The sequence below is a fragment of the Erithacus rubecula genome (assembly GCF_903797595.1).
Source record: "Erithacus rubecula genome assembly, chromosome: 6".
Taxonomy (NCBI): Eukaryota; Metazoa; Chordata; class Aves; order Passeriformes; family Muscicapidae; genus Erithacus; species Erithacus rubecula.
The window spans coordinates 53,957,642-53,984,112 of record NC_136688.1 but is presented as its reverse complement, the minus strand read 5'-3'; the positions used below and the strand labels follow the sequence as shown (position 1 = coordinate 53,984,112).

Sequence of the window (26,471 nt, the reverse complement as noted above, 5' to 3'; positions counted from 1 at the left end):
CTGCCTTGTACTTGAAAGAACTTTTCTGTTAGCTCCAGCTGCTTATATCCTCTATCAGTGTGTTCTACAGTATTTCAGGAATACCTCTGTCTCCTTGATGTAGATCCAAGGAAGTTGAGGGTTAAGCCCATCTCAGCCTATGTCTGGGTCTCTATTGTGTGCTGTGATTCAACTGTCCTTTCATCCTTAGGTTGGGAATCGGGATGATTCAAACCTCTACATTAACATGAAGCTGAAGGCTGCTGCTGAGGTAATGTCTGGGCTTTTAGGACTACTTTTTACCCTCCTACAGTTGGTCAGATCTGAATATGAAAAATCAGATGCAAGTCAACAGTTTTGCTAGTATTGGAGAAAGCAGCATTGGCCTGAGTTCTCAGTTGCAAGAATCTAGTGTAGGTGTGTAACTTGAGTCAAGTGGGGTTCTCTAGTCATAGCAGTGTGGGTTGGTGGCACTTTTTCTGTGATCATCATAGATTACACTTGTCTGAAGTGTTATGTCTTTCCTGATCTGTGGCCTTGTCCTTATCTTCCCTGAGTGTCTTGTACCTGCAGTTGCCTTGTGCTTGTCACAGGTAGAACATTACATGCTTCAGCAGGGCAGGAACACAGATGAATGCATTTTTCCCTAGGTGATACCTGGCATTTGAAGGCAGTGTGCTGTCAAGCAAAGCTGATGGTGTTAATGTCAAAGGGTGAATAGGACAGACTGAGTAGGCAAAGCACTGATCTTTCTTTGATGTTATTTTTAAATTGTAGGGCCTGAAGCTCTAGTAACAGGAGATAGACTTGGGAAATGTGACAGAATTCAGTTGTGATTTAGCTGGATATAGAGATTAGCCAGGTCAATTGGATGTCAATTCATAAATTAGATGATTTGTTGTTATTCTCATTTGCAGATTGGGATCAGTGCCAACCACATAAAATTGCCAAACACAGCAACAGAAGCTGATGTAAGTAATATAGCCAGTGATGAAAAAATACATCACTTTGGTGTTGAGCTTAAGATATCTTTGCCCTGTAATTGTATAGAAAAAGACTACTTGCCTATTTATACTAATTAATGAAAAAAGAATTTGAATCTGCTGAGATGTTTTTGTGGGGGGTTTTTTTTGAGGAAAATGAAAACACTACAATGTAAGGTTTAGAGACTTTAGGATCTATTTTTTTTAAATAAAAAGGCAAGTGGTTTATACTTTTGGGTGGAAAAAAGAAATGCAAGTTTGTGTCTTTTAATCCAGATAGGATTATGTTTTTTCCTTTATATCATTTGTATTTCAGTTCATCAGCCATTAGTTTTTTGGTGTTTGCTGTTGTAGGTGCTCAAGTGCATTGCCTCTCTGAATGCAGACCCAGCTGTTCATGGCTTTATAGTGCAGCTGCCACTTGACTCCAATAAACCCATCAACACAGAAAAAATAACCAATGCTGTTGCACCTGAGAAGGACGTGGATGGGTAAACTGACTTCATCCCTGGAGAGCATGGCAGCTACTCCAGAAAGAAACTTTTTTTCTTTATTTTCTTTTGAACAGTGAGGCTGGGTATCTTACTTGGCCTTTATTCTTTCAAAATGCAGCTTAAGTAGCATCAATGCTGGGAAACTCTCTAGAGGGGACCTTGGAGACTGCTTTATTCCATGTACACCAAAGGGATGCATGGAACTCATCAGGCAGACAGGTGAGGAGGTTTCATGCATTATTCATGACTGCATAGTCTTCAATAAGAGTAGAAATTACACACGTTGCAAGGCTCTGCTTCACAACTTCTGCTGAGGTACCACATTTCATCTCTGCTGCCTTAGTAAAAGAACTAAATTAAAATGGTCTTTCCTTCCTCCCTACCACACACAGCAAAGCATATTATTCTGAAGTACCAGGGCCAGACTTAAACTGACCAGGACTCCAGAGCAGTTTGAGTTAGTGTGTGCCAGGCTGCACAGTGACTCCTCTCTGCTCTCTCCTGTCTCTGTGCTGCAGGTGTGCAGGTGGCAGGGAAGAGAGCCGTGGTGATCGGTCGCAGTAAGATCGTGGGGGCTCCCATGCACGACCTGCTGCTCTGGAACAATGCAACAGTCACCACATGCCATTCCAAGACCTCCACCCTGGCTGAGGAGGTAAGGACAGGCTGTAGTTACTTGTTCCAGGCCACTGCTGCTCCATACACATTGCTGCTCAGTGTGTTGCTGCTGTGAGTCATTAGGTCTGGGGTGTCTTTAATCTGAATTGGTTTCCCAGTTCTGTTCATTGCATGGTTGTGTAAATGCTTCCACTGGAATAGGAGTTTGGTTATTTTTGGCACTTAATTAGAACAATAAAATTACTATTTTTGTTGTCTTTGAGCAAGTGCTGCGAATTTAATCATCCCTTCCTAATCTCCATGTAGGGGTTGGCAAAACAGCATATGTTTTTGTTATTTTGTTTTTTTTTTTTTTAACCAAAAGGACCAGTTGGTCGTCTTCTCTAATGGCTGAGAAATGTTAGGCCAAATGATTTCTCAGTTGGTTTATTTTATTCAGTCGATGTTCTGTGACAGGGAGTTGGTACCATTTTCCTCTTCAGCAGTGAGAGTGACAGAAATAGTGTTTTGCTGTGCTGCCACCTACTTGGATTTCGTAGAGCCATCAGCACTGCCAGGCTCTGTAGGCAAGTATTAAAGCTGAAAAGGGAGTAGGAGTGTTTGAATGTAACTTGCAAAGTAGATCAGAAACACTGCAATGCTTCACGCTGTTAAGTTGCTGTTCAGTAAGACCATCAGTACATTGATTAAAAATTGAAGTGCTAATACTTAATGATATCTTAAAAATAGTTTATCTCTCTTGAAGATTAAAAGAAGAAAATTCCAAGGGATAGCAGCTTCCTAAGAAAATGTGAATGAAGCAGTGTAAGAACTGACAACAAGCTTTAGTCAGAGTCTTTAACACCAGCTTCATTACTGGATCTATCAAATTTAGTGAGCAGTCTCTGACTGGATATTAGTGGTGGAATTCAGTCAGCTTCCCCTGCAGTTGTGTGTTATGTAGTCCTGGACATGAAAAGCACAAGACAGTGCTGTCACAAGTGAAGTGCTGCTTAGTTCTGTGCAGGGGTTGTTCTTGGCTGAACAAGATGAGTTCTTGCTGTCTGATGAGTGCTGGGTATATTTCTAGCACTGAATGTGCAGGGATATTTGAAGGAAGAGAATATTCAGAAGGCTTTAATTTTATCTAAATGTAGCCTGTATGATCCACTTGGGAATCATGGAGGAGTTCAGAGGAGGTTGTGAAGTGTTGACTAGCAATAGTTTGGGGTAGGAGTGTGAAAATAGGCCATTATTTCTAGCTGCAGGAATTTGTCCTTGCCAAGGAGCTGGCAACTACCTTTAATTGCTGAGAGTGCCCTTCCATGCCTCCAATGGCAATGGGTGAGCACAGTTTCACTGCAGCTGAAGCTGATCTAACTTGCTGCAGAAGCAACTCTGCATTTTTCCATTGCTAGTGAGATACAGTTGTTTGTTGTATTTAATTTTTTTTTTTATAGGTTGGCAAAGCTGACATCCTGGTGGTTGCAGCTGGTAAAGCTGAAATGGTAAAAGGTGAATGGATCAAGCCTGGTGCAATCGTGATAGACTGTGGAATTAACCATGTGCCAGGTGCGTGCACAATGTATAACACGTGGGGGTGTGTTTGGTTGTATATAAATTCATTTGCTAAGTTCATGAATACTGTTTCCTTGGTGTCTCTGGTCCACTTGGACTTCTTTTTCCTGTAAGTCTGTCTTTAAACAGTGATGGCAACCTCTGACAATGCCAAAGTAAAGGAAGCACTGGCCTGAAGTACTCTGCTAAATCAGATCAGTGGCAGTTTTGAGTCTGCCTTCCATGAGGCTGATGATTAATAGAAGAAAGAGGAGGCTCATGAAATATTGCAACAGAATATCCATTTAATTTGCCCCAGCTACATAGTGAAGTCTTGTCGCTGTTGTCACTTCAGAGCACAGAGCTTTGAGAGCTTTGCTGTCATTACTTCGTGGTTGGATCTGATGAAGCTGTTCCCTTTGAAGTACAGAAATGACAAGAAGTCTCTTAAAGTAGCTGTGGATTTGTTGAATCACAGCATTAACTTCTTAGCCTTGAATGGCTGTTGTCTTGAAACAAAGCAGATTGTGCAAGAGTATTGGTGACAATGGCTGAGGCATAGAATAAAGTGCTTTAACATAATGGATTTTAGGGTAAGGTTTCACTTAGCTGCTCCTTCCTTATAAAGATGCTACAGACAGTCTGGCAATTTCTGTTTTCATCTCATTTTAAATCCAAATTACAGATATTGAATGATATGGAAAATTAGTCATACTTTCTGTGCTACACCCACAAGGCTTTTAAAAGGTAGTTTTCATAATTAATCAGTCATTTTGTTGCCATTATTTAACAGAATGTAAAGAAATTTCTGTTCAGTGGTTCGGTTACTCAAAGTTGACATTAGGCTGCTTTTAAAAACATTAGTCCTCTATCTAATTAAAATTAAAAAGTCATTTGCTGTTGCTGTTTGTTGCTTGATGTTTTTGTTCCAGGCTACCCAAACTTAGGCCATTTGCCAAAACCCACAGGGTCACTGCTGATGTGCATGAAGCAGAATGGGCTGGAGTCTCCCCAGCTGACATGTTGCAAATAAAACCTCCATTGTGTTTATGATATATGGTGGTATGACCTTTCTTTCAGGCTTGCATGAACAGCATCTCTGAGGACACATCTTGTTCCTTTGCAATTTGCCTGCCTTGAGCAGTGCATTGACATCTGAGTTTCTTGTGCACCCAACCCAGTCAGTGTCACGTGGAATACACTTAATGGCATTGACATTTGATAATTGAGACTTGCTAGAGTATCATGGAAACTATCACATTTTGAAATGATGGATGCTACAGACTCGTTTTTTTTTTATTTCCTGTGGTTTTTCTGAAGCTGCTGAGTTTTTCTGACTCTTTTTCCCCTTTGATATGTTGCAAAAAAGTTTTCAGATTAATCTTTTGGGAAATGAGTACCAGAACTGTGGGAATTGCAGTGCTACAGAAAGAACAGCAGCCAGCTTGCTGGCTTCTCCAGCTAAGTCACTGGACAAATAAGATATTGCTGCTAGCTGTGGTGGTGCTTTGAATGTGATAGGGTGAGAGCATATATATCTTACCACAGGTGAAAGTGCACCCAGCTAATTTGATATATCAGGACCTAACCTCATGCAGTCTTGCCAAGCTAGGGTTAGGATTACTTATAACCATGTAGCACCATACAAATGTTGTGCTTTTGAGTGGAGGATGCTGTGAATGCTCCAAAGGTGCCAGTTGGGGCCTGGAAGAGACACCTCAGCCACATCTAGCTTTGTGCACTGCAATGAACAGCATTCCCTCCAGGTAGACAGAGAGGAAAAACAATCTCCTGAAACCTCTACTACAACAGACAAGTGCCTCTCTCCAAACTGTGCTGTATTTGTCTCTCCCCACTGCTGCAGTTGGAGGGCTGGTCCAGCAAATACTCTGGACACCTTATTCCAGGCTTTGCTACAGGAAGGGAAAACAGTGTGGATAGAGGATATTCCAGAGATGGCAGTCTCTGGAATGACCCTTTCTGAGTCCTGATGGAGAAAGCAAAGAGCAGATTTTTTGCAAAATGGTTATAGTGTCACTGATACTCCCTGTAACTAGTTTGTATATTTTAAGAGTGGGATGATGAATATTGAGAAGGTGAAATTATTGGGAGAGATGGCAAGTATTGTGTGTGAGCTTTCTTTCAAAAGAATATTTTGCAGGTAATTGAATAGCTCCTAGGTTGTGCTCAGCAGTGCTTGGCATGAGGTGCAGATGCAGGGACTGGAGGATTGTTTGGCATGTGCTCCTCTCTCTGTCTGTGGAACAGATGAGGCAGTTGGGAGTGCCAGCTTGTTTTCCTCCTTCTTGGGCCAGGATGGCTGATGAGCCTGCTTGGCATCCTTGGAAGAAAATAAAATGACATTATTTATCGTTTTCAGCCTTAATTAAATTGGTCTCTAGGGGGGGAAGGCCAGACTGGTCTGCAGTTCAGGCAGCAAGCTGACAGTGGCTGCAGAAACATTGGTTACCAGCTGTGATGTTGTTCAAGCTTTGAGCTTTAGGGAGAAGTAGTGTTGCTTAAAACACACAGTAAAGCATCCAAGCTGCTAATTGTCAGTAACAATGCAGCTAAAAAATAATGTTGGCAGGAGCTGCTTTTTTTCTGTCTTTGGTTTTAGCATAATTAGCTGTTGAGGAGTTTGATTTCTCTTCCACTCTTCCCCCTCACCAGATGTATATGAAAGTTATTGATTGTGTTCTGTTCAAACATACAGTTATTGTATGCAACATAATATTTCAATATAACAACATTAAAATCTATTTTCAGATTTTCATGCTGGTTAGAAGCTCCTCAGAGTCCTTTATCTGAAGTGACAATCTACCATTCCAGGAGCAACTTAAATTTTCTGATATTATGTGCTGTAATCAGTGACTTCCTTAGATGCCTGTGCTAGTTTCCTAATTCATTTTGTCTCTTCCTCTCTTTATGGGTGAATTTAAAGGTCAGCACTGGAAAAAAGGATTGTGTCTACTTCTGAATTGTCAGGTCAGGTAGTGCAGCAGGATGTAGCAAAATACATTGCCTGAGGGAAAGATTATCCTACTGACACTTTCTTAAGCCACCTGTGAAGTTTGTTTTGACAAGACTGAGCTCTGTGAACTGCAGTATTTACTGGTCCATCATTAAACTAGCAGTGGTAATTGAAAAGCTCAGAACTTTCTGCCTTTAGTTTCTGTAAAAGCAGGTGATTTTATTTAATATTAAGGCCCAGATGCCTTCCAAAATGGAACAGAGCAAATGTAAACCTGGGGGTTTGGAACAAGTCAGCCATGTTTCATCTCTCACTTCTTCCTGACTGTTGCTTTAGATCTCATTCAAACTGCCCTGTGGGCCATGAGCCACTGAGAAAAGACTTGCATCTTCCAGGACAGGGAGATTTGTCTGGCTGAGGATAAATTGTGCTTAATGGGAGGATGTGTTGCATGAGCTGTTGACATTCTGCTAGTGAAGTATGATAACAGCTTCATCTTGTGATGTTGTCTAGCTTTATCTTTCTTTGCAGCTTTCTGGGTACTCAACTTCAATTTTGTTTGCTCCAGCAGAATTAAAGACTTCAGCTTCAGTGAGTGCTGTCTCTGTTGCTGTGGTGAAATGTGATGTGTAACTTGCTTTTCTCCTTAAATCCCCAGACAGCACAAAGGCCAGTGGAAAAAGAGTTGTGGGAGATGTGGCATACAGTTCAGCAAAGGAAAAAGCTTCCTTCATCACCCCAGTTCCTGGTGGTGTTGGGCCTATGACTGTGGCCATGTTAATGCAGGTACTGAGCACACTGTGGTCATCTCCTCTGAGTTTGCTTTGGGGGGTGTTGCTGCTGACCATCAGCACACTGCCAAAGCAGCTGGTGCTCCCTTTTTGATCTTGCAAAGGTCTAGTTAGGATTTGGAACTTCTAGTCCAGATAATCTGGGTTCAGTTAACTGAGGAAGAAGATGGACTCTGAGGAAATGTTAGAACAGAGGTTTCTGGTTGGTCAGTTTTGAGGCTTTTTATAGGGATATTTGAGTATGGTCAGTCAAAACCATAAGAAATGGGCTTGTCTTACAATGCTCTGGCTGTAATTCTGAAACTATCCTTAGGGTGATTGGATAAAAAAGAGAGTAGCAGTATAAATCAGCTCCCTGTTTCCATGCTTTGCTTAAGGAACCTTCCTTAAGAAGGAACACCCAAAAAAATCCAATCTGCTGGAATATCAGCAGAGATAGATATGGTGGGATTTTTTTCTTTTTAAGAAAACAACAAGCAGAATCTCATTTTGGATTATTAGCAAATGCTTTAGTAAAAGCACTTTGGTTTAATCCCAAACTGAGACAGATAGGGGGAGCAAAACTTTCTGGTCTCTTTGTTAACCAGTGCAGTTCATGCAGTGGTGGTTGCTTTAATGCATTAATTTGCTCATTTTAGAGCACTGTGGAGAGTGCACAGCGTTTTCTGGAGAAGTTCCAGCCTGGAAAATGGACCATCCAATACAACCAGCTTACCCTACAGAGGCCTGTTCCAAGGTAATGCTTTCAAGTGAAGGCACTCTCAGTTAGTCTTCCTGAGGAAGCAGAGCTAAGCTGCAGTGATGCTGTAATATCTCTTAAGTGTGATCTCCTTGGACTTTGACAGACTTCAGGCTAGCTAGATGGTTGCTGATTCAAGAGCTAGAGAATAACTTGTAATAATTTTGGAAAATTTTCAGTCTGGCATGCCAAAACCCTCGCATGTTCAAATAGGAGTTGCTGGTGTCAAGTCCCTAAGGAGCAGCTAAAAATATGCAAAATACCTTATGGGGTCATAACACATTGCCTACAAAAGCCATTTGGGAAAACTGGGAGGTTGGGGAGTGGGTTTGTTGTTTGTTTTGGGTTTGGCATTTTTTTTCATTTTTCAAAAGGCAGCTCTGAGGATGTATGTTCTAATGTACCTGTTACTGGTGGAATTGATTCCTTTAACAAGAGGATTTAAAAATTGACTTCTAAAATATAGATTAGGTGTTTATAGTTTATTCCATCCAGAAATGGGGAATTTGTGAGAAATCTTTGACTTGTAAACTCATCTTGCTCTTTTTCCTTAAGTGATATTGAAATTTCAAAGGGTTGCATGCCCAAACCCATTGAACAAGTTGCAAAAGAAGTTGGCCTTTTTCCTGATGAGGTGGAGCTGTATGGCCAAACTAAAGCCAAGGTTCAGCTCTCAGTTCTGAAACGTCTGCAGAACCAGCCAGATGGAAAATACGTCGTTGTGACTGGGTAGGTGCTTCCTGAACTGAGACATCACTTACAAGATGAAAAGAAATTTTATTAGCATGGCTTTTTGTTGAGTTGTCTTTTGGTAGGGAGACTGTATGGGGTGCTCTGTGTTTTTAGTAAATCACACTGTGAAAATCAAATGGTTTGGGAAGTAGATTGATCACTTGTGACAACCAGTGGGAGGGAGCACAGCTTAACATTGCTCTCCAGCAGATGATTTGTTTTGGTCTACAGATCAGGGTTATGAAGAGTAGACTGGTTCCTAGCTAGACCTATTCCTGGTCTAGTGGCTTGCCTTCAGTAGAAACTAGCAAATTGTTTCAGAGGAAAGTGGTCAGCAGTTACATGATAATTTGCCAATCTCTTTCCAGTTTTGAATTGGTGAAGATAGCTGAAGTATGAGCCAGTTCAGAATTTGAATTCTCATTATCTGCAATCACTGGGTGACTGTTTTATCCCTGGGACTTGATTCTCACAGTACATGGTTGTAATTGTCTCTTCTGCTTTGTTTGTTCCAGAATAACTCCCACTCCTCTGGGAGAGGGGAAGAGCACCACCACTGTTGGCCTTGTCCAAGCCTTAGGAGCACACCTTCACCAGAATGTCTTTGCCTGTGTTCGACAGCCTTCTCAGGGGCCAACTTTTGGCATAAAAGGTATGATTGTTCTGTTGCTTGCTGTTGGTCTAAATGGACAAAAATGGCATCCAGAAATTCTGTTGCACTGTAGCTTTACATTATTTCTCATTACAAGTGCATTTATTTTAGGAAGAAAGAGCTTTGGCTGAATTCTTGACTTCAAGGTACTGTGTTGGGATTTAAACTCAGCTGCTCAGTGGTAGCTGCCCTCTTGAAGCCATTAAGCAAACAGATGGAATAGCACTCTGGGCTGGAGACACCTGGATTGGTGTGGTCTGACTGTTGTCTCTCTGCAGGTGGAGCTGCAGGTGGTGGCTATTGTCAAGTTGTTCCCATGGAAGAGGTAATTCTTTATACCAAGCCTCATTGCAATCACAGCTCACAGACCTTGAAGAGATACTGCAGTCAGATAACTTAGAAAATGTATGGGTTTATGACCTAGTATAGCACTTGAAAGAACTGGGTGCTTGATTTCAGCAAAGCTTTGTTTTTTAGCAAACAACCATCCTTGTATTGTTTCAGAAGTGTGCTTTTGTGGTCAGGGAGCTTCACAGAGCTAGGAATTCCCAGTTCCTCTCTTCCTTCCCCTTCTCTGCCTCGAGTTGCTGTGTACCCTGTAGCAAAGTACATCTTGTGCCTCATTTTCCCAGTGCTGAAATGAAGATGATAATGGCTTAATGCATTTTGGAAGAATATGGCATAGTTCTGTCAGCTGTGGTGGCCACTGACTCTTTCCATGATCTATTTTGGTGTACTTTTGTTTTATATTACTAACATGAACTGGGAAGAGGGAATTGGGAATCAGCAATGCCAAGACCTCAACCTCTGGGTGCTGGCACTGGAGCATATTTCTGGTGTGACTTGGCAGCAAGTAAAATTCTGTGTCTGGAGGAAGGGAATTAAAAAGCACGTGTAGCATGTGCTCTCTGCCTCTCTCAGCTCTCAGAGTAATTGCCTGTAGAATTCTACCTTTGTCTCATGCCTTGTAGATTGACAAGGACAATTTCAGGAAGAAAAGCAGAAACAATCAAAAGGGCTGTTTGCTGTAATTGATGCAGGAAGTCCAAAAAAGATATTCAGGAGGCAGAATATTGATTAAGTCTTGTGCCAAGAACATGTGTGAAGGATAGATGTGACAGGAAGAATAACCTCCTCCTCTTTGGGAGTGTTAATAAGATAAGCCAAAATACCTTACTATGTGCTGCAGTGGGAAACAGCTCCACTCTAGGTACCAAACTGGCTGGAATGACTTTTTTTAAGTATGACCCACGTGGTACAAATACACATAGTTTATGGGGGTGTTTTAGTCAATGTATGTCTGGTAAAATTAAAATATCTGGAGTTACTAGTTATAATAATGACCTTGATACATCATTTAATAATTCTGCATGCAGCTTTCATCCTATGAAAAAAAAAATTGCAAGTGAAAAATTTTTGAGTTCATACTGCAGAACAAAGGTGGTAATAATTGCTTCTTGTTGCTTGTATGCAGAATGAGGCAACATAATTAGGATTTATAATTGGTGTGTGACTAGCTGCATTCTGTTTTAGCTTTTTGGGTTTTTGAGACCACAGTAAAAAGGCTTCTAGAAAATGATGTTGTAAGGCATTCTTGTCATATCACCTTTTCTAATATCCCCTTTTTATCTTCTTCCTTTGCTGCTTTGCTAGAGATGAAGAGGATTGTTTTAACCACACCTTTTACTCACTTGCCATAGTCATAGGACCATTTAGGTTGGAAAAGACCTTTAAGACCAAGTCCAGCCATTCCTGTAGCACTGCCAAGCTTATCAGTAAACTGTGTTCCCAGATGCCACTGCATGTTTCTGAAATATCACCAGGGGTGGTGACCCCACCACTTCCCTGGCCAGCCTGTTCCTGTGCTTGACACCCCTTTCCATGAAGAAATTTTCCCTTGTACCCAATCTAGATCTTTCACCAGCTTCACAGTTACAGTGCAGCCAGATAACTCATGTAGGCAAACCCACTCAAACTATGTTTTAATGAGATAGAACTAAGAAAACTATTAGCAGTGTCACTGTGTAGTATGTGGTCTACAAGTTCTGCCTGTGATTCTGTGTTTGGGTGGTTACCTTAAGCAGAGCTCTGTGCAGCCACAGCTCCACTGCTAGTGCTGCACAAGGTTTCTAGTTCCAGTATAGCTCAGATTGCCTTGTGGGAGCAGCAGCCACTTCAGCTAATGTATGTGTGAAACCTGCTGTGCAAATGAGGGGAGCAGTAGGAAGGTGAAGGAGGAGCAATGCAGAGCACAGTGTGCTGAGTCTTCTAAGTGCCAGGGAGCCTGTGAGAACTGTTCTGGTGGAGGGGAACAGAAAAAAACAAACAACTTTTTATTTGGGAGCTTTGTTTTAGAAGTTTGTGAAATGACATGAATGTGGGGGAGGCATTTTTATGTTTTAGAGAAATTCTTTCCTCTCTTCCACATACTGCGCTGAGCAATCTCTCCCCCTCCACCCTCACCCACTTTAACATTACTATTAATACTCCTCTTTCCATCTGTCTACGGTGAGTTGGAATAAATGAAAATTGCAGCAGGATGAGGTAACTGATATGTTTTATGTCCTCCAGTTTAACCTTCACCTCACTGGTGACATCCATGCCATCACTGCAGCCAACAACCTGGTCGCTGCTGCTATTGATGCCCGTATATTCCACGAGCTGACTCAGTCTGACCAGGTACAATCCTTGCTTACCCTGCATTTGATCCCAGCCCACTTTGGCCAGGCTGTTTTGGGTGTTCCAGCAGTGCTGTTTAACTGCTTGTTTCATTTTGCAAGGCTCTCTACAACCGTTTGGTGCCATCTGTCAATGGTGTCAGGAAGTTCTCAGACATTCAGATCCGAAGACTACAGGTGAGCTCCCTGCTTCCTCATTGCTTTCTGGTTCTGTTCCATTTACTTATCCTTTAAGTAGGCAGAGCTGTGTCACAGAAACACCTGTGTTGTCCCTTAGGTCATTTTTCTGGCATTCATTTTTTACATAAAGTGTGCAAAAGTGTGGTAATCCTTCATACAGCACAGCAAACACATGCACCCCCAAGGGGAGGAATCATTGATATAACTCTGTCAAATACTCTGTGATTAACACAGTGGGAAGAGACAGAGATTAGTGTCCTTTATTAGTGGTGTCAGTTCAGTGTCCTTAATGCAGTTTATGAAAAACCCAGAATCAGTCTCTGTACTTAACACACAGTTACAGCTAGAGATTAGTGGTTCCCATGTGACAGCTGTGTAGATAATGCAGCACAGAAAAAAGCAATTTGTAAAATTCAGCAAAAAGAGAACATATATTTTTGTCTTACCCAGATTGAGAAAAAAAGAAAAATGAAAAAAAACAACCTGTTCCCTACATGGCCAATTTGTCCTCTGCAAAAGAAAAAAATAAAATTCCTGGTTAGATAAGTAGCTCTGTCATTGAATGGCAGCCACTGAGCAGTCCATAGCTCCTCTGATCCTTAAAACTTAAGGACTTGTGCAAGTTCACATTGGCTCCTGCAAAAATGAGGATTAGCAGATGAACAGTTTTGTGCTGGGCTCAAACCTTGCAGCTGGGAGGACAGACTGAGCCCTGCTGAGCTCCTTCAAGGTACAAGCCTGTTCTGTAGAGTATTCAGGCTGGATCAATTGCCCATTTAGAAGTCAGGAGCAATAGTCAGACTACTTAGGAAGGTAAAACTCTGACATATTAATTGGCTATAATGTCTTAACCATTAGAGAATTCGTGGTTTGCTTCCACTGCTGAGCAAGAAATGATGTCATACAGCTTGGTGTTCCTGATGGACTGCTGAGGGAACTCTACCCTAACCACTCTTCTGGTTATTACATGTCAAGATGTGAACAGGAGGCTAATACTTTGGAAAGATGATCTCTCTGTCATTGTTGTTGTTTATTTCTGTTTCTAAATTATATGCTTGAAGAGGAAGAGAACAGACTTTCTTCTTCCCTGCTGTTCTTCAGGAGAAAAATACAATTTAACTGTCTAGTTAATTAAAAAAACCTTGCTCGTTCATAAATCAAGTGAATCGTTTCCCTCATGCCTAAGCTTGTGCTTGTATCAGGCTTCTTGAGATAATTCTTCTCTCAATTAAGCAACTTGGCAAGCTGCCCATCCTCTCAGTGTGTTCAAGATCAGCTTTCTGGGATGCTGACAGCCTTGTGACTGAATTGTTTAATTCCTCCTTTGTGCTGCTTTAACCAGCATGCTGCAAGCAGTGGCTTTAAATATGTGTGGCTGTGTGCAGTGACCCCAGGCAAACTAATGAGAAATGGATGTAAGCATGTGAGACTAATGACAAGAACAAGGCGTGCAAGGAACTGCAGAGCTGTCTCTTACTCTTTTTGTAGGTGCCTTGCACAAAGCTTGGTGACAACCTGCCCTAATGAGTTCCATTGTCTGCCTTGCCCTTTCCAAGCTGGACAGCAGCAAGCTCTGTCCAGTGTGTGCTGATATGGATCATCTTAGGCTGGAAGAAAGAGTCCCAAAAAGGCAGCCCCTCCTTTTTCCTGACTTTGTAGCTGCTGCAGCAGCCTCAATGCTGCAGTAAAAGGTTAATTGCTGTGGATCTTTTCACTATACCTCTTATTTGTCTTTTCTTCCCATAGAAACTGGGCATTAACAAAACAGATCCTATGGCTTTGACAAAGGAAGAAGTAAATGCATTTGTGAGATTGGACATTGACCCAGGCACCATAACATGGCAAAGAGGTACTAGAGACATTAAATCAATGAAAATGTGTCAAAAGAGATATTTGCAGTTGCAGCTGACACCGTGTTTCCTGGAGAAGTGGGAAAGAGGGCAGAGCTGGTTCTTCCTTCCTTAATTTTGGTGGGATAGCAGCTGGGATTCCATTTCTAAAGGGTCTAACACAGGGGCTTGAATCTCCTCTGAATTCACAAACATTAAGAGTTTGTTAATGGGTGCAAGTTTGTGTTTCTGAATTTGTCAGTCACTGAAAGAGTTGAATTTGGTAACTGTAGCCAACAGCCTTTTTACCTTACTGCTCTGTGAGTAAGGAGAGGATTCTGCCCTAGGATTAAACTCAGTTTTAATCTACCCACTTGCTCTGTGGGGGGTCTAACAGCAAATGAAGACCAGGTTTTTTAAAAGGATAGTTGAAGGTAAAATTATTCTCTGGTCTGGCAGATTTAATATTTCACTATCAAAAGAATTTTAAAAGCTGGCTTTTTTCCTGAGTTAGGCTCCAAGAGTATTGCTTTTTCTTCTTTCTTTTAAAATACAGTATGAAATGTATTCTCCAGAATTTGCTTCATAACCTGTAATGAGACTTAAGTAGTCTGCCTCATGGGAAATACTTCATAAAACACTTGGAATATTTCAAGCATATAGAAAGAAACAGCAAATTTAAGCCAGTATTTCATAGTTTGTGTTACCAAGGTAATTTCACTTAATGGATCTACGTGAAACAATTCTCACTAAATGATAGTATCTGTTTTATCACTTAAGTGATAAAGTGTTAATTTTATTTCTTTTTGACTGCAATAATTTCCTGGATTCATATCAGTTAAGGATGGTGAAAAATCAATTGGAATAATATTATCAGTTCTGCTTTTCAGAGAAGCTTTGGTCTGGTGGTTAATGCACACAAAGGGATGCAGACTCCCTCTGAATGCAGTGCAGGCTCTGGTGTATCTTAAGATACTTAATTTCATTGCAGTTTTTGTGTAAGAATCATGTTGGGAAGCACTTGCCATTCTTTAGAAGAGGATGGTTTCTCAAACTGCCATCTTCCATTCATTGGTGACCTGGCTGGGTGTTTGTCACAGGACAAAGATGTGAATTTATGACTTGGCAATGTGACATCTTACCTCTCTGCATTCCTTGCAGTACTGGATACAAATGACAGATTCCTTAGGAAAATCACAATTGGACAGTCTGTGACAGAGAAAGGCTTCACTCGGACGGTAATTGTTCCCTTTTCTCACCTGTTTTAAAAAGGACTCTGAAAAAGGTGTTCCTGAAGGAAGCTTCTGTAACTCCAGCTATTTTTTCATCTTTTACCATTATCTTGTTAAAGAGAAAGCAGAGAGTCTTCTCAACCAAACAGTTAAATGTCATACCAATGCTGTGTTTAGTTTTATTGTCTCTTCTCTCCTTCCCTGTTGTCTCCTGAATATTGGCTTCCCAAACTGGGATGACTGTGGCATAACAGTGGTGCATGAGTGTCCTTTCTGAAGGTGATCATGAGAGTGGTTCATCTTCAGTACTGCAGGTGTTTTGGGTGGGGTTTATCTGGCCAAAACTGGACACAGTATCTGAGCTTGTCGAAATTCATTGTATAATCAATAGAGTAAAAAAAGCAATTGGGCTGTGACTCCCCTCATCCCTTAAGCAACTGTCAAATTTATAGTTCTAATGAATTGTGCTCAGAAAAGCCTCTTTCTTTTGACTTGAAATGTCCTTAGGGTGCTTAGCTTCCCTAAGGTAGAAGTATCTGCATTATGTCAGATGAATTCTATCCTTCATTTCCTATATAATCTGTTTTTTCTGTTGGTGGGCTTTTTATCTTTTACTGTATTGTTCAGCAATGATCAGATGAGTTAGTGAGCTCAGTCTTCAAAAATATAATTTGTTAGTGTTATGTGTTCTTCCATGAATCACTAATGTACGTGCCAGGAGAGACACGTAATAGTGACAGAATGAGTAGGTTTTATTTAATTTTGCAGAAAAAAAGAAGCCAGTTTAAAATGGCCAAATTAAATGAAATGTTCTGAAAGCAATGCTTTGGATTTCTTGTGTATTATATATCTGTGGGTTTTTTTCTTTCTTTTTTTATTACAATGGTGATGATTTGCCTTGTTTCAAGAATTGAGCAGAGGTAAGAATTGCTGGGAGGGAATCTTAATGAGTTCATATCCTTCATTCATCTCTTGCAGGCTCAGTTTGACATCACAGTGAGCAGTGAAATCATGGCAGTCCTGGCCCTGGCTGATGGGTTGGATGATATGAAAAAGCGATTTGGCAGAATGGTGGTAGCTTCCAGCAAAAAAGGACAACCAGTTACTGCAGATGACCTTGTAAGAGTCATTGCCATTAAATCCTCTTTCCTCTTATTTCTAAACATCCTTGGATTAAAAGGCAGAGAGACAGTTCTGTGAGGAAAAAAAAAAATTAACGTCTAGAAGATGAAAGATAAAATCCCCACCCCTGCAGTTAATGAAGGTTTTTTTCCTTCAGTGTGGCTGCCACCTTATCCAGAGAGGCTGTGGGTGAGCTGGGCAGGGACAAGGGTCCTGTGTGATGTGCTGTGTGTCAAGTTGAAACTGGCACCAGAGAAGTTATGGGGGAAATAAGTGGTGGCTTCTACATAAAACTTGTGTTTATGAATCAGAACAACTCAAAATGCATCCTGCTGGCCATCCTGCTTCTTAGGCTCCCTGGAGTGAGGAAAACATTGAGCAGGAACAAAGCATTGTGCAAATTCAATTACAGACAGTGAAATATCTTCTTCTGGGAGTCTGTGAATGCTGTAAAAGCCAAAGCATTTGCAAAAAGTGTGCATTCTCTGTAAGGCAGCCTTTGAGGGACACAAATATATAATTTCTCTTCATGAAATTCTGGATGTCACAGCACTGGTGATGCCTGTTACCAGTGTGTAGAGCAGCCCTAGGCAGCAGTTGCAGGCTCTAGCACTGTTTTGCTGCTCTCTCTCCAATAATTGTTAGTTCTTAGCAGGTCTGTGGAGTGTGTCAAATAGCATTTTTCAAAATGGTGCTTTAGCATGGTTTCAGGGCAATGCCCTGTGTCCCAGGCACTCCTTCCTGACCTGTGTTTCCAGCTAGGTGGGACAGGGCATTAAGGCTTACCCAGCTCTTGCTATCTTGCTGCAAGCTTTTTGTTTCCTTATGTTTTGGGGGATGTGGGAGTGTTGTCTGTTTTTTTTACTTCCTCCCAGGACAAGGCTAAGAAACAGGAGGTTGATGGCCTGACTCTGGCCTTGCAGGAAAAGGGCCAGCCTGGAACAATTTATCTGTAAATCCCTATGTGATACATTTGTTGGGAATGAGAAAGAACGTGTGCCAAAGTTCTGTAGGCAGCTTTGAGATTTTAATTCCTACACCTAGCATGCTGCCAGTTTAACTTAAAGTAACTGAGTTATACCCTTTTTCTGGAAAACAGGAGTGTTTCTTACTGCCCATCAGCTATGTAGGCACATGGTGCTTGGCTTGGGAATTACTTCAACTTTACTGTAGAGTCCAGGTGGTAGAAGTCTTTCATCTCAAATTTTTTTCTTACTTTTTAAAAGCTCTATTTATATTTAATTCTGTCCGTTCCACCTGCAGGAGGATGATACCAGACATCCAACAGGTTCTCTTGTCTGTTATATGTTTGCACTTGATGGTAGCCAGTGGCTCATATTGGTAGGACCATGTTCCCCACTCCTCATGCAGGCAGAAATGTGATTGCAGAGACCAGGCTGGGTCCTGCTGCTGTGATGCAACCAGTGTCATGAGTGTGCTACCAGGAAGTGCAAAAAAAAAAAAAAAAAAAATTCAAGAAACATGGAATCAAAAACTGGCTACAGAGATGGGATGTATCGAAGTGTCCCCGAGTCACACGGGTCTGAAATGTCACCATGGAAATCTTGCTCTGCTGTTTTCATTATTGTGGAGATGACTGGAGTTTAAAGCTTATCCATTAAATGTTAAATAAGCTTTCATGTGGCAAGATTGAAACTAATGAAACAAAGCAGTGAATGTCTTATAAAGAAATAGTCTTTCATATCTTTGAGTGCTGCAATTCAGTTGAAATTGAAAGGGAAGAAAAAGAGATTATGGGTCGAGGTTTTCATAACTGCTGTGAGCATTTGGCTCAGGACTCATGACAGCAATTTCAGTTACTTTTTCGAGTGCTGGATAACAGCTGATTTGGTTTCCACTGGACTGTCAGTCACAAAAATTACCAAACTCACATCTTTTCTTCCCAAAGCACATGGGGATGAAATCACAAGCTTTTGTTACACAGGAAGCAGAATTCAGCAGGGTACATGTCTACACCTGGGAGGAAGTATGGGCTCCAGTGTTTGCCTTTCATGTCAGCTTGGCTGTTCTCATCAGCACAGAGGTTCACTTTAAAAGTTATTTCTGCACAAGAGACTTGAGTAGGATGTAGCAGGTTGTTATGACATTTTAAGGCCAGCATGTAGACGAAGTTGCTGAAAAGAAAGCAGAAAATCCAAGACAAATGCACCTAAAAAATACTCCCTTGCTGCTCTTACCTGCTAACCTTGCCATAGCATTGAAACATTAATTAATTGTTCTTTATGCCTTTGCTACAAAGTGATGGCCCAGCAAGGTCACAACCAAGAGGCTGCTCCCACCAGAAATCACAGATGCTCTTACAGGAATTTAAAGGTCATTTTTCTGCTTTGCCCTGACTAGAGTTAGTTCTTTGTTGAGCAACTTCTGGTTCAAAAGCCCACCAGGCTTTTGAAAATCAGAGCCTTTACACTGCATAGGAACCATCTCAAGGTCTTGGTATGTCTGGAAACTGATTGTCCTTTTTTCTTTTAGGGAGTAACTGGAGCTCTGGCCGTCTTGATGAAAGATGCTGTAAAGCCAAACCTCATGCAGACACTGGAGGTGAGCACAGATGATTTGTTTCATGGCTCTGAGAAGGCACTGGTTTAGTTCATTCATCACAGTCAGTGGGGTCTGCTCAGCTCAGAGTTGGGGGTTTATTGTGGATTCATGCTCAGGGCTAGGGGAGAGGGCTGGATTCCTTCTAGGTCTGCCACTGGCATATGGGATGACCCTGAGGAAGTGCATTAAACTTTGCTGCGTCTTTGGTCTGTTGTCTTTAATGTCAAGAAGTGTTTTGGGAATTTAAATGGTGTGGATGAAGGAGAATGACAAAGAGTTGCTGGGATTTAGCCATCCTTTTCCTAAGCGGATTAATACCTCCACTTGTGGAGATTAGAATAATCCTGTTTGCCCTGTAGTCCTTACTGCTGATAAGAAATGTCTGATCAGAAGGCTTTAGATCTGCCTTCTAAAAGTGTTTTTCTTTACTTTCAGATACCACAGTACTTAGCTACTAACATGCTGCATATTTGCAAAATTGCACATTCTAATTTTCTCTCTTTCCTGCATTCTCCTTGTTATAGGGAACACCAGTGTTTGTTCATGCTGGACCTTTTGCCAATATTGCACATGGAAATTCCTCAGTGTTGGCAGACAAAATAGCATTGAAGCTTGTGGGTAAAGATGGTTTTGTTGGTAAGTGTGTGAAGTGTGGGGTATTTTTATTTGCCCTTTTTTATCGTTACTGTCCTTAGCTTTTTTATTTTTTTTTCCCTTGGAAGAAGTTTCTGATTTATATAATCAGAGTATGATTTGTCCACCCAGAAATCTTTTACAAACTTGTTTTTATTTCCTACTCCAGTTACAGAAGCAGGATTTGGTGCAGACATAGGCATGGAGAAATTCTTTAACATTAAGTGCCGCTATTCTGGTCTCCGGCCTCATGTGGTGGTGTTGGTTGCTACTGTCAGAGCTCTGAAAATGCATGGGGGAGGACCTGCAGTAAGTACTGGGAAGGTTTTCAGTAGGCCTGAGGGGCTATTCCTGTGGTTCTGTTCCAGTCACTTAAAGCCCTGTAGCTTTTGATCAGCTTGAAATTCAGAGCTGTAAAAGGAATTTATATTTCCCTGTTTGTCAACAGCTTAATTGTAGAATGTTACAGGGTCATACCTGCTCATTTTATTGTCCTGGTGAAGTGCCTGCATGCTGGGCCCCTTGTAACAGTCCCAGAGTGAGTCATGTAGTTTATTATACTGTCACTTTTTTTTTTCCCTTTTATTTTTGTCTTAGAAATAAAAAGGATGAGCATGTAGTAGAATGTTGTATCTTGATACCATTTAATGAGACTCAAGCAGGGATTGCTGTCATGAATAAAAGTCCTATGGGGCTCCATTTCTTTCCCTTTTTCCACAGGTCACTGCTGGGGTACCTTTGCCAAAGGAATACACAGAAGAGGTAATTTTTAAGCTATTGTGACAGTAGACCAACAGTGACCAGCTGTGGTCATGACATGATGGTGTCCTGCAGTGCATACCTGGATTATTAGTATGTCACTTAGCTGCCACAGCCACTTTTATGCCACTTGCCATACAAGCTGTAGTGTTCTTTTCTTTTTAGTGATGTTACTTTGGCTCTGCTCTTTCAAACACTTGTTGTCCCTGACCTAGCCAGTGTTCAGAGCCTTTTTCTTCTCCTTAACTCACGCAGTTGTCTGTGTGCTCAGTTTTTTCATAGTAATATCTACTCTGTTTCCCCAACCCTCTCAATGTGGAGTAATTGCTTAGCTGAAATAATGTCTGAAAATATCCAGAATGCCTGTCTAATTACTGTCTTCTTAGCAACCATTTTTGTTTTTATCCCCCTCGTTTGCAAGCGAGGAAAGTGAACAGAAGTCTCACCTTCCATCCTTATGCCTTGAATGGTTGTGTACCCTGGATAATTGATCAGGCTCTTTGCACTGCTGTGGCTCTTTCACTGTGGAGCTTCTGTATATATTATCCTTTGCAAAGGAAGAAATGAAATGTCTGAATTTCCAGGAATAGTCTCTGATGCTGCAAAATGTAAATATATGTAAACTGAAAGCTGTTGCCACAGACTTCAAATGGATGTCATGAAATTCACTGCTGGTGATATTTAATATATGAAGAGAAATGTGTCAGAGAAGAAACTGAGGCTTTACTGAGGGCAGTTAATGAAAACAGGTATTAACTTTTTAAGCATAACAAAAAGTGCTAAGAAATGGTTTCTCTTTCCTTGATTTGAGAGCTGAAACCAGTGATCATTAGAAGTAGTCACTCTTTCTATCTCCTGTCCAGAGCTTGCAGTGGTCTGGGCTGTTCCGAAAGCAGCACTGGGTATTTGCCTTTGTGGTTTCATTCCCATTAGCTTCTGGATTTAGTAGGTTTGGAACAAAAGTTTCCCTGCCCCTGATAAAGTATGCTTCCTGTTTGCTGCCTCCACTACAGAATCTTCAGCTGGTGGCAAACGGGTGCAGCAACCTGAAGAAGCAAATCCAGAACGCGCGGATGTTCGGTGTCCCCGTGGTCGTGGCTGTCAATGCTTTCAAGTGAGTGAGCTGGGATGGGGAGGTGATGCAGGGCTGTGACACTGTGGCACTTCATGTACTGTGTTTAACACAAACTCTTGTTTTCAGGGCTCTTGATGTGTTGTTGGCAGCATTTCCATAGAGTCATAAAACCATAGGATGGCCTGAGTTGGAAGGAGCCTTAAAGATCATCCAGTTCCACTCCCCTTCCATGAGTAGGGACACCTTTCACTAGATCAGGTTGCTCAGAGCCCCATCCAGCCTGGGCTTGCACTTTCAGGAGCACTTCCACCTGCTGGGCAGCCTGTTCCAGTGTCTCAGCACCCTCACAGTAAAGAAGATGTTCCTAGTATCCAATCTAAGCCTACTCTGTCAGTTTGAAACCATTCCCCCTTGTCCTGTCACTACATGCTCTTGGAAGAAGTTTTTTCTCCAGCTTTCTTGTCTCTCTTCAGATACTGGAAGGCCACAATTTTGCATTGTTGGAAAATGCATGAATTGGGCTCTATGTGTTGTACTGCACAGCAACCAACCACTGTGTAGTATTTTTATGCACAGAAGTACTTTGAACTGTGGTGTTAAAGCTGATGCCAGCCAAGGAGGAGGCTGTGATGGATGACTCCTGATTTCTTTGGACATGTTTTGGATCTTGGCAAGAACAAGCATTAGTTTACTGTGTGTGCCTTCTGGTACTAACATGCAGACTTTCTCCTGGCAGGACAGATACAAAGGCTGAGCTGGCCCTTGTGGTACAGCATGCAAAGGAGGCAGGAGCATTTGATGCTGTGGAGTGCACTCACTGGGCAGAGGGAGGAAAAGGAGCCCTGGCCCTGGCCCAAGCTGTTCAGAGAGCATCCCAGGCACCTAGCAACTTCAGGTTCCTCTATAATGTGGAGGTAGGAGCTTGCACTACTACAGAGATGCTTTGTTTATATCAGTTGATTTCACTAACTTAAGTTGCTTAGTGCTGTCTAAAAGGCTGCCTGAGAAATTGAGAAGAAATGAGGTGTTAAAATATAAACTTTGATTCTAGGAGTCTCAAAGACATAGTTAATCTGTTCTTACTGTTTTGGATACCCACTGAAATATTGAAACACATTTTGAGAATCCTCAAATTGCTCTATATTTTGTTCTACAGCAAATGGAATTAAACCTTATGTCTATAGATGTGGACTTGACAGCATGTGGGGAGGATCTGAAACTGCTGTGATGCTGCAAGTCTTTGCACTTTGGCCACACTGACTTGCCTGTCTTTTTTGTTTTTCTAGCTGCCTGTTGTGGATAAGATCAGGCTTATTGCCCAGCAGGTCTATGGGGCAAGAGACATTGAGCTACTTCCAGAAGCACAGGAGAAAGTTGCCCTGTACACCAAGCAGGTGAGTTTTCCACATTACCTGGTAGCAGTGGTGCTTTTCAGTCAAAATTATCATAGTGGTTGGTGGTGTTCAAGCTGTGTTTGAAGGGAATCCTTATTCAAATTGTGTCCTTATCCAAGACTTCATTAAATGCTGCTATGGCAGAGGAAGAAAAGGATGTGGGAAAGGAGGAACTGACTTTGTCTTCTAGTGAGGAAGACAGAGCTCACTCATGTGGCCCAGTACCATCCAGTACCCATCTGTGATGGTTTTGGTGAGAAAAAGTAGGAAAATTTAGTGATCTTCCCTTACTATACTCTCCAGTCTTTCAGCATTTAGAGAATTAGGGAATTACAAATCATTATGCTGGTTTTAAATAGTCTCTGATTATTTTTTCGTCTTGTTCCATTGAGATCAAGTTCCACTAATCAGTTTTTGACTCCATGTGGATTTTTGTCAGTCACAATTATATTGGGGAAAGAGTTCTGTGGGTTATACAAGACTTGATGTGGAAAGTTTTTTAACTGTGGAACCTGCCATCTGATTGAATTCAATGTTTTCTGGTTGCTTTTGCTTTTCTCCAGCATGACACTGTTGTGAATTTACCTGCTTCTGCATTATCAAAGGTCTTTGAAGAGAAAAGCAGTGAGGAGTGTCAATTCATTGGTTGCAGGGTGCTGTAACCAATTTTCCTTTTGCAGTCCATTTACTACTGGCATATATAGCTTCTCAATTTCATGCTTCTTATATATTCCTTTAAAAGTCCATCAAAATCCCAAAGGTATGCAATTGCCACTTCCTCACATCTGCAATTGTATTGATCAGACATTTTTAATTAACTGACTTCATCTGAACAAAAATTTGACTCTGAGCTGTTTAACATTTTGGAAAGCGAGTAGGAAGTTGTCTGTCAAGGTTGTATATCCTGCACTTCCATACCATTAATTTTTTCCTCTGCTGGATGTGCCAAGGGACATGGTGCTTCTTTCTTTAGTACTGAATGGGGAGTGGTGAGAGAATTTGAGAGAGAAGGAATGGGGATGTAGAATGATCTGTGGATCTGACAGGCTGTGGATGAAGCACTTGTTGGGAATAAAATGCCTGATGTCTGCAGAGAATGGCACAATAGAGCAATTACATTTTTGTACTGGAAAAATTACTGTTTTTTCCACTTATGTCATTCCTTTTCTTTCTCTTTTCCCAGGGATTTGGAAACCTACCAATCTGCATGGCTAAAACTCACTTGTCATTGTCTCATGACCCTGAACAAAAAGGAGCACCCACAGGTTTTGTTCTGCCAATCCGAGACATTCGGGCCAGCGTTGGGGCTGGATTCTTGTATCCACTAGTGGGGACGGTATGTGAGAGCTGTGGGGTGAGGAAAAACCTTCATGTGCATCCCAGGGATCACTTCCTGTTAAGTATCTTAAATTAGGAGGGTCCTTGTCATTTACAGTTGGTGTTTTAACAGTCCAGTGTAGATTCTTCAATAGGTGTTTTTCTCAGGGGGAAGAGGAAGGCTGAAATAGACCATCTGACATTTGAATAATTAGCAGCCCCTGCTGTATCCCTCAGGTCCCACATTTCTCTTTTCCTTAATTTTGAGAAAAGGGTGAGCTCTGTAGTTAGTGAATTGTAGGAAGAGCAGTCTGGTAGAGGCAGAAATCCTTGGCCCACTGATTGCTGTTGTGACTTTGCATTCCTGGTGAAAGCCCTTTGCAGGTGACCTCTGTGTACACCTGTGGGTCAGGGCAGAGCAAAGCAACCCCTCCTAAGCTTACAGAGCAGATGCCTCTGGATGAGACAAAGCAAAGCTGAGCTGTGCTATCAATCATTTATCAGGCTCCCCTCCACTTCAGTTCTCATGGTTTTGCTGACCATCTGTTTGCTGTTCAGCCTGCAACAATTCCAACAACTCATTTCAGTGTGCCCTTGAGTTTTTAGTTTCTGTTCTTTGATATGATTGGCATAATTTCAGCTGAGAGGGAAGAGAGTAGCAACAATGGAAACAGGATCCTGGAACAGCTTTGATATGAATTGCCTGGCAGAAAGAGGAGCTATCTGCAAAATGAACCCACATTTGGGTTTGCATCTATAGAAACAGCACTAAGATGAAAGGATCCACTGGAAATCTTACCTGGGGAATCTTTTCTGGGCAAATGTTGAGTATCTAGTTAGATTACTTTAGGGCATGAGGCAGTTAGAGTAAGCAGCTCTTTTTCTTGTTTACTAGGCTGAATCTTTTTCTGAGGTCTTCATGGCAACATGTTTGTTATAATAAAGTTTCAGAAGCATTAGGGGTCCATGACTCAGTTGATGGAGTTTGCTGATTTAATAGTTGGATCCTAGAGCCAAATATTGGCTGCCTTTTTCTTTTAATTCTTTAAAAAATAAAAGGTAGTTAAGGTTCCCAGATTATCCAGCATAAATAAGGTAACCACATCCTGATTAAAGTCTGGCTCATCCATGTTCTAAAGACTAATGTGTGTTTTGGGATAGAATGAAAGATAGCATGCCTGTTCCTGTTATAAATGGCATTTTTTGCAAGCCAAGATTTAGTCCAAACAATGATTTATTTTATTATTTATTTTGTAAGCATTGGAGAAGGAAAGGGTACACTGCATCAATGAGTAAACAAGAGAGAGATGTTTTCAGACATTAAAACTAACATTTTGGCTCTTTTTCTGATGTCTTTAGTTTCTATGGAGTTGGACTTTTTCCTTTCTGCTCCTGCACCCATTTCCTAATGTTTTCTTGGCCATGTAGCAAATCATGGTGTTAATTCTGCCAGAGTTAACAATAAGTCTTCTGGCTGGGATGTGATCACTCTTCTGTGGTGTCTAAAACCCAGGGAATGGATGTCCTTTGGAGAAGCAATCTGGGACATTTTGAATCAGATCACTATTTTAAACCCATTCAGCAGGGGATGTGTTAGCCTCAGAAAAAAATTTTGGCAGCAGCCATTGAACTGTGAGCTGAAAATGCACCAAATACATAGCTCTATGCAGAAGCTTTTAGGATAAATGTGAGGTGAAATTAATCACCAATGTGTGCCTTATTCTTCTTATCTGAAGTTAATCACAAAGGCACTTCACACTTTATTTTTTTTCTCAGCTTCTGAGTTTTGGAATTTTCCTTTCTGGCTCGAAGTTGTTGTACCTCCATGAAATGTGAGATTTTAAAGGAAAGGTTGTCTAGATTTAAAGTGAAATAAATCACTGGACTCTGATTTGGTTTTTTTTCTGGTGCTGCTGCTGAATTGAAAACAATTCTGTTATTCAGCTCTGGTTTTTTAGATCCTAAATGGCATTAATTTTGAAAGATCCACAAAAACAACAAATAATATGTTTGGTTCGTATTAATTTTATTTGAAATCTTGCAAGGGGTTTGATTATATCCATGTGGTCTAAGTTTTTCTTGTAAGTAAATAGTGTGAATTGGCCTGTGTTCTTTTTGAGAACATGTGGTATTAAAGGGGAGGAGGATAAATGAGAAAAAGTTCATTCCTTTAGCTCTGAAAATAACTGAGT

At 41.2% G+C, this 26,471-nt stretch overlaps 1 protein-coding gene across 1 annotated transcript in view; it reads left to right on the top strand.

Moving 5' to 3' along the window:
- The window catches only part of MTHFD1 (methylenetetrahydrofolate dehydrogenase, cyclohydrolase and formyltetrahydrofolate synthetase 1), a 39,869-nt gene that overhangs the window by 10,436 nt on the left and 2,962 nt on the right, over nucleotides 1–26,471 (top strand). The window contains exons 3-26 of the mRNA XM_079308249.1: nucleotides 191–250; nucleotides 897–950; nucleotides 1,317–1,453; nucleotides 1,575–1,675; nucleotides 1,975–2,111; nucleotides 3,514–3,625; nucleotides 7,243–7,370; nucleotides 8,014–8,111; nucleotides 8,670–8,843; nucleotides 9,362–9,498; nucleotides 9,777–9,823; nucleotides 12,070–12,177; nucleotides 12,279–12,353; nucleotides 14,103–14,205; nucleotides 15,347–15,423; nucleotides 16,396–16,536; nucleotides 19,033–19,101; nucleotides 19,626–19,737; nucleotides 19,904–20,043; nucleotides 20,455–20,496; nucleotides 21,507–21,607; nucleotides 22,305–22,482; nucleotides 22,855–22,962; nucleotides 24,146–24,298. Of these exons, the coding sequence (XP_079164375.1) occupies nucleotides 191–250; nucleotides 897–950; nucleotides 1,317–1,453; nucleotides 1,575–1,675; nucleotides 1,975–2,111; nucleotides 3,514–3,625; nucleotides 7,243–7,370; nucleotides 8,014–8,111; nucleotides 8,670–8,843; nucleotides 9,362–9,498; nucleotides 9,777–9,823; nucleotides 12,070–12,177; nucleotides 12,279–12,353; nucleotides 14,103–14,205; nucleotides 15,347–15,423; nucleotides 16,396–16,536; nucleotides 19,033–19,101; nucleotides 19,626–19,737; nucleotides 19,904–20,043; nucleotides 20,455–20,496; nucleotides 21,507–21,607; nucleotides 22,305–22,482; nucleotides 22,855–22,962; nucleotides 24,146–24,298 (2,592 nt within the window). The remainder of the gene's footprint in view (nucleotides 1–190; nucleotides 251–896; nucleotides 951–1,316; nucleotides 1,454–1,574; nucleotides 1,676–1,974; nucleotides 2,112–3,513; nucleotides 3,626–7,242; nucleotides 7,371–8,013; nucleotides 8,112–8,669; nucleotides 8,844–9,361; nucleotides 9,499–9,776; nucleotides 9,824–12,069; nucleotides 12,178–12,278; nucleotides 12,354–14,102; nucleotides 14,206–15,346; nucleotides 15,424–16,395; nucleotides 16,537–19,032; nucleotides 19,102–19,625; nucleotides 19,738–19,903; nucleotides 20,044–20,454; nucleotides 20,497–21,506; nucleotides 21,608–22,304; nucleotides 22,483–22,854; nucleotides 22,963–24,145; nucleotides 24,299–26,471) is intronic.